Source organism: Fundulus heteroclitus, chromosome 10 (assembly GCF_011125445.2).
Source record: "Fundulus heteroclitus isolate FHET01 chromosome 10, MU-UCD_Fhet_4.1, whole genome shotgun sequence".
Classification (NCBI taxonomy): domain Eukaryota; kingdom Metazoa; phylum Chordata; class Actinopteri; order Cyprinodontiformes; family Fundulidae; genus Fundulus; species Fundulus heteroclitus.
In genome coordinates, this window is record NC_046370.1 from 3237502 (window position 1) to 3245460 (window position 7959).

Below are 7959 nucleotides of genomic sequence, written 5' to 3' on the forward strand. Positions count from 1 at the left end.
TTCACTTTAACCTGTTGCTCCTTATACTATCAGTTCATTGGTGTAGGGGTGAAGAAGGGGCGGAGTTAGATAAGCAGTTCTGCACCATGAGTGAAGCTCTGATCTGTTTATTGACAGCACCACAGCAAATGGACTTATGTCCAAATAGCCTTTTGTTGAGCAATATTATAAAATGAAAAGAGAACTTGCTGTTTGAGGTGGTTAAACACTTAAACCTGGGCATAAATAGTATCGGTAGTTCCTGTACTAGTTGTATCGTTGAAGATAGAACTGTAATCTAATTTATATATGTCCACTAGAGGGCAGTAAAAGAACAACAAGCATTGTTCAACCATATTGCTGTCCTTTGGTGTTTTTCACAGATTATTCCTCATGTTTTTTTCTTTTTTTTTTTCTTGGAAATCATTTGTGGGCCGGATTGCAATCACGTGCATGCCAGAAGTGTCCTTCGAGCCGCCAGTTGAATAGCCATTCTTTATGCATTATATAAAAGTCAAAAACTGATACCAAACAGTCACTGTACATCTTATTTCACTTTTAATATGGGTCAGAGAAAAAATAATCGAAAATATATTCAGATTTATGACCCATTTACTGTTTTTAAACATTTTTGGAGAAGTTATATAAATATTTCAACCTTCAACAGAAATAGTTAAAGTGCCTCATGCATAATTAAAAGACTTAATTTACAGTCATATTCAATAAATCAGATCACACTTCTGGTTAAAGTGTCATCTGTCAGATTAAGAATACCAAGAAAATGTCTTTTAGGGTTGAGGAGAGTATGTAAAGTACTGACTAAACTGTCTGAATCAGAAATAGAAACATCTAAATTGTGTTTACATGTCCAATGCTGTAAGATCTTCTTTATATAACCGTTAAAAGTAAAAAAAAAAAAAAAAAATATCTCTGATTTGCAGCTTTTGAGTTAAATTCTGCATTACATAAGGCAACAAAGAAAATAAAATGATGCAAAAAAGGCAAAAAATATTCCAAACTATTGACATTGTAAGATAAATAGTCTCACCTTTATTTGAAACACATTTAAAGATGCTGGAGTTTCTTTAATTCGAAGAGATTTTCAACTCATCTTCTTTACCAAAATTTAGTTCAATCTAACTTTGGTGCTCATTACAAACCTAAAATGCTTAGTGAAAAAAAAAAGAAGAAATACTAGTAAATTCATTGACGAACAAAAACTATAATCAACTGGACAAGAACTCTTCATTTTGCTGTTGCTGCTTTGCGGCTCGGAGTTTCTGCTCAGGCAGAATAAACATTAAATAAATTATATATTCATGTTCAATTAACTGAGATAATAGAGAGACCTGCTGACTCACACTGTAGGAATTATGAAACAACCTTTTGTGATTCTGGCAGCGAAAAACAGGACCGGTTTATGACAGCTTATAAACCGCATGAATCTGAGTCACACAACAGAAGTTAAAGTAGTAAAAGAACATGTGACACAACAAGATATATTACATTTCAAATCTCAGCTAAAAGGTTCCCGTTTCCATCTTTTACAATAAAGGGATCCCAGTAAAGAGCGGTATCTTGGGAAAAACAGCACAGCAGAACCCCTGAAGCGATCCAAACCCTATCTCCTTAATTAAAGTAAGGGTTGGTCTGGCCTCGGCTCTGAGCGTAAGGGTTTGTGGCTCGGTTCTGGGTATAAGGGTTGCTCTTGGGTTGGACCTGGCTGTAGAGGCTGCTCTGGGGCTGGACCTGGCTGTAGGGGTTGATCTGGGGTTGGACCTGGTCGTAGTGGTTGCTCTTGGCTTGATTCTGAGAGAATGAGAACATGTCATCCTGGCTGTCGTTGAACCGCTGCAGCAGAGAAGAGGAGACATCGTGGTTTGTGAGTGGATAAGACACAGATGTTTGTCATCACGGCGACTCGCGCAGAGATGTACACACCGAGTTTTTCCCCGAGGGAATCAGGTTCTGTCGGCTGTTGCTGGGAGTCATCTCCAGGTTGGTCCTGTTGCCCCAGTTGTTGCTGGTTGCGGCCCGCGGGAATCGAGGGCCCCAGGAATTTGCTGCCGGGCCGTCTGCTGACTCTTTGACTGAGGGGGAGAAGCCGTTGCTGCTGGGTAGCGGTGCCTTGGCAACAGAATGGCTAAAGTAGGGTTTCACATTCTCCTCCCCTTTGCTCTTGGAGCTTTTCTTCTTGAATCTGAAAAAAAAAATGATGTATGACACGGCCAACTACAGTCATATTCATTTAATTACAATATGCATTTGCAAATATAACTTTTGAAAAAAAAAAAAACTTGTAAACCTGGTGATAAACATACTTTTCACTAAGCCCCATTTCTGAATGACAAATCTATTGTTTAATTGGTCTGATGCCGTTTTCTAATTTTAAATGCTGCATTTTTATCCCCTGGATGTGGGGAAAATCAGAATAAACAGAAATAGAGGGTTTGAAAAATCAGTCGATGTTAATCAATATAATGTGTTTCCCTTAGCGAACTTAGTTAGTGAAATAAATGAACTTTTCAATGGTGTTCTAATTTATTGAATATGGTAAAAGCTTCCGCCTTGACCACACATAACTCAGAAGATTAGAGTAAGGTGATAATAAAAGTGGTGAATGAACGAGGCTGGAACTTACTTGGTTGCTACTACAGGCAGCACGATCAACGCGATGAGGAGAAGACCTCCGAGGATGGAGGCAACGATGACAAGGATCAACGTCACGTCTAACAAACAACAAAGAAGAAGTCACTAATGAATGTTTCATGACCTTGCTACAGCAGGATGGTAAAACATTTGGTTCAAAACTGAAAAATTCAGGAGGCTTTGCAAGTTGATTTAAAATATTTCATCACAGCCTCAGAGGCAATATTCATAATTTAGAAAACACTGCTTGTCAATGTTTTATTTGTTCATATTGGTTCTTTCGAACAAGTTAAATTAAAAACCACCTTATGCTGTAAGTTCAGTAAGGAATAGGGTGGTGGGAAAAATTAGATTTTGTCTTGCAGCTGGGTGCGAGGATGAAAAGTTTTCCGCGGATTCAGACTCGGTCTAAACTAAAGGGCTTGAAGGAATCAACTGTCTGTCAGTCATGAAGCATGAATTCAGTGTTTTGGGTGAGATGATTAAAGAAACTGACAATCCAATGCACGATTTAGATGATAGATGTAATGACAATTCTGTAGGGTAAGATAAAAAAAAAACATAAAAATGTGCATCTTGGTGTATACGCCGCTACTTTCACTATGGGATACTCACTATCCTTGCAGTCTGCACCAGAAAGGCCAAAGCCACAGCTGAAAAAAAGGAGATTAATTTAAAACTGTTGCACTTGGAGAAAACCATAGAGTCAGATGGTTTAGTTGAAAGCTGACGCACTTACTTTACACATTTGGAGCCGTCATATTTTTGACCAGGGGGACATGCTTTTAAGGAACAGAAAATTACACTTCAGTAAGTGTCAATGGAAACTTTTCAGCTTTCTTGCTTGTTAAACGTCCTTACCAGTGCATACTCTGTCACTGAACGGTGATGGAAAGAAGCCACCTTTACAGTCGCATGTGAAATCCCCATCCGCAGAATTGCACGTTGTAGAGTGAATGTCACAAGGATTGGATTCACAAAGGATTTTTTCTTTAAATGGAAAAGAAGAAAAAGGTTGATGAATCAGCAAAACTTCACAACACAACACACACACACACACACACACACATAATCAAGCTCATCCCTGATGGCCAAACCGCCCGGAACTGCTTTCCATTTTAAACCAAATCATGACGCGTGAAACCAACACAATGCATAGATGTTGGGCTCACAGAGGTAAGCTAGAAGAAAATTAATACCCATCTATCCATTTTCTATATCAACTTTTTTGAACTTTAATGAATGCACTATATGTAAAAGAAGACAAAGGAAATATGCACCGAGATCCTGATTTTAAAGTAAGTATTTGTAATGAACTCACTACTATAGGTTCCTTTTAGAGGACATGTGTCGCAGACAACCTTGTCTTTCATTGTTTGTGTTAAAATTTCCTCTGTCATTTCAGCAGTCGGTTCAAAGATGACTTGCACGGATGCCTCAATGGTGCTTCCTGTCCTTGCTTTGCTTTGTTTTGATTCCCTACATGGAAAAAATATTATAATTAAGGCCGATAATAGGAAGCAGTGGATGAGTCTGCGTCGCACTGTGAGCATTCACTAGTTGATGAAAAACATTGACTTACCGGAGCTCCAGCACCAACGATTTGGTGTATCCTGGTACCACTGAACCCTTTGTCCAGCTGTGTAATAAAGTAGCATTCTAGTGACTAGCATTCTACTTTGGCAATATTTGGGCACACAGAGCAAAATGCCTTTTATTAAGTGCAGCATGAGTAAGAGCAGTATTACTCTTCTATATTTTCAGTGGGCAATTTGGATCAAAATAAAACTTAAGGAAAGATATATGACTGCTTACCTGATCGGTAATAGACTTTGAAGTCTCTTGAAATTCCTTTGATGTTTTGTCACTCATGTTTTCCTCAAATTGTTGGTCCAAGTTAATCTGTCCAGGGAAAACTTTGGCTATTTGGGAAAAGATGATACATGTGACACAGATCCACAAAAGCAATTTCAATTTTCAACTGACAATCAACTATTTTATCTCATTTGGCAATAATCAAAAGCCACTTATGTTATTATTAACTTGCTAACTCTTTTGTTAGCCCAATAACTGGACGACAACAGAAATGCTTTAAGATATAATAACAGTAATGCCTCTTCTTTTATTTAATATATTTAGTGACAAATTACACCATAAAAACAATGCCTGTCTTAATGCTACTAAAGAAATATTCAGAGGTGAGTAGTAACTAGTCACATTTACTCAATTACATTTACTTGAGTAACTTTTTAAACAAAATGTACTTTTAGGAGTAGTTTTATTGCGCTGTACTTGTTTACTTTACATGAGTCATGTTATTACTCATGTATCGCTGCTCTTACTTGAGTAAAATTTCTGGCTACTCTACCTGCCGTGAGTAACTTCATAAATAAAGAACAGACTTGTTTTAACCAAAAATGCACCAGAGACACAAAAACTTAGTTTTTTAATGGTAGACTTCTTAATTTTACACAAACTTTATTATTTTAATGTTATCTTCTATCTGCTGAGCTCATTGAATGATTTGGAGGTCAAATGAACGGAAAGTAAAAAGTAGATATTGTCATTAAAATACTTTGTACTGTTCTAACATACTGTACATACATTAACAGCTGTAAGTATTGCTTTTAAGTTTAATGTTGAAAAACAATGATTTAGAAAGTTGTTTCTTATTGTTTTGTAATTATGTTATTCTTTGTAATTTTTTTTTCTTTTTTGTCTATACCAGAATCTGCGCATAACCTTATATGTTTGCCTGTCCGATTCCATATTTTTAAACATTAAATCATCAGCTGTTATGATTAGTAACTCAGTACTTGAGTAGCCTTCTTACCAAATCCTTTTTTGCTTAAACACACAAAATAAATAAATAAAAAAGATACATTTGGTGGTGAGCATGTATTTTATCTTATGCTAACCCACAGACTGAATAAGTTTATTTTAAGTAAATTTATTTCCACCAATTGAAAGACAAAAATAACACGGGCTATATCCACATTTTTGTCTTTGAGTCCTATAATTATGCATTAAACAATCATATATTTGAGATTTATAGTAAGGACTTTGACTTTCAAAGTGTTTACTTCAGCTAATACAGTCATAATTCATAATAATAGGTCATATTTCATACGTTTGTGTGTGAAAGTCAAAATATCAAGTCTAAAAGTTATTTTACTGAAATTTATAGTGACTGTGAGTTGAAAAGTTGCCATTTTGGCATTTAATGTAAAGTAAAAATGTTCAAATCATAAGTTTGAAGTTCATAGATATAACTGCGAGTAAACAAGTCACAATTTTTAGAATTATATTAATGTTTTTCTTATCCTCAGAGTCGCAAGGTCTTAAACGTGCTCAACATGACCAGCAGAGGGCAGCTGTAAGGTTTCCACATTGATGGCAATATCTAAGGCTTCTTTTATAACAGACAAAAAAGAAATTGAACTAGATCATTAATCCTTTAACATTCAGTTCATTCATTTATTTGAATGAAAAAGATGAAAAAAAAAATTAACTTGCTTCAGTGAAGGAGCCCCCAGACAAATGAAAGACATCAGGGCTATCCGCTTTTAGCTCAGTAGCCTGTTTTTACATACTGTAGGTCCCTTTGGTGACACTGTGCAAGACATTTTACAATGGTCTGCGTTGCATAGGTCTACAATATCTCAGTGTTGCTTTACACTCAGATACTTACCCTTTTGACACTTTTGGTTAGTGTAGACATCCCCAGCCAGACAGAGGCATATAAAGTCCTCATTGCCATTTTGTTGACAGGTGCTTCCCCCGAGACATGGGTTTGATGCACACGCACCTTGACAATTGAGACACATGACGTAAGTAAATTTGCATGCAGTTGTTTCAATCAAGCGATGCATCCTAAATGATTGCATCTATTTGTAAAGTAGCTGAATTACCTGGAGGATTTGTAGTCGCAGGAGCTGGTGATTTGGAGGTAGCGTTCGGATCCTTCGTTGGCAAAGTTCCGGTGACCGGTGGATTACTTGAACCCACTGTTGGTGGGGTTCCCGCTTGTGTAGTTGGTCCTGTAGCTTTCGAATCTGTTGTGGCTGTTGTTGGAGATGGTGTAATTGCGATGCTTGTTGGAGATGGTGTAGCTGCTGTGTTTGATGGAGATGGTGTAGCTGCTGTGTCTGTTGGAGAGGATGTAGCTGCTGTGTCTGTTGGAGATGGTGTAGTTGCTGTGTCTGTTGGAGATGGTGTAGTTGCTGTGTCTGTTGGTGATGTGTCACTTAATGCGGTTGTTGCTGTTGAAATTGGTATAACTGTTGAAGCAGAGGAAGTTGATATCAGAGTTCCATTAGTTTCAGAGTAAAAACTAGTAAACAGTTATTTTTGACAGTAAAGTTACTGGGTTGTGCATGAGCCTGATGAAGCTCAAGCTTAAAGGAATTATATTTTTTATGTCAAAGTAAACAGATGTCTGGATTTTGAATTTCTTGCAGTTTGAGGTGATTATTTAAAATAAAATATAACATTATGGTTATGACTATTGTGTTACAGTGTCTAATTTTAGTTACTGGATCTTAATAAAGAAAATTAAGATTTTTGCAACAAATATAATCTATCTGCTAAACTTTCTCGGCACCTGTCTTCATTATAAGCCTTTATACAGTAGAATGCTGCTTTTGAAGACCTTTTTATGAGCAAATCAGGTCAAAATAGTCAAATTAGTACGGATAAATGTGTTCCTTCCCAATGACTTCTAAACAAGATGATTAAAAGATAATATATAAAAGAACAGCCACTTACCAAAAATGGCAACAACAATGAAAAGGCTGAATATTCCAATCAATGTTTTAGCCATGGTGAAAAATAAAGGCAAACCTAAAAGACAAAAACCCGCAAAAAGACTGAAAGCAGCAGGAACTATCTGTGAATGACAACTGAGAGCCTGAAAACCAAGGATGAATGTGAAATTATCTCTGACGAGGAGCTTTTAATCAGTAACCACTCCTCCCTGGGCGTTGCTGGGCACTAAAAGCATAAAAAAAAAAACCGAGGCCATGTTTTTGCATTTTGTTATTTCCTTATAGCCATTAAACATTATAAAATGTCTCTGCCACAGATTTAAGGCACAACTGAAAGTCTGTCACTAGTCAAATACTCGGGCCAAAACGCACTCAGTAGAGAGAAAAGCACTGAAGGAGAAGTCCGTCACAATGGATGGCTGTTCTGATAAACTTAAATCACTGCAGAGTTTTCCAGTTGGATCAAGCAACACACCAAATGCCACCAGGATAAAAGCCCATCCCTTTATTGGTACATTTTAGTTTGAATTTGTTTTTTTATTATTCATTTTGTTTATCTCATGAG

At 36.8% G+C, this 7959-nt stretch overlaps 1 protein-coding gene across 1 annotated transcript; it reads right to left on the bottom strand.

Annotated features, from left to right (window-relative positions):
- Positions 1 to 518: 518 nt before the first annotated feature.
- Positions 519 to 7573, bottom strand: muc13b (mucin 13b, cell surface associated). Its single transcript, XM_036141800.1, is given in 13 exon segments — positions 519 to 1830; positions 1921 to 2179; positions 2621 to 2708; positions 3244 to 3281; positions 3368 to 3410; positions 3490 to 3618; positions 3950 to 4068; positions 4070 to 4107; positions 4211 to 4267; positions 4444 to 4550; positions 6320 to 6436; positions 6540 to 6908; positions 7396 to 7573. Coding segments are annotated over 13 exon segments (1641 nt in total). The 5' UTR covers positions 7451 to 7573; the 3' UTR covers positions 519 to 1608.
- Between the last annotated feature and the right edge of the window lie 386 nt (positions 7574 to 7959).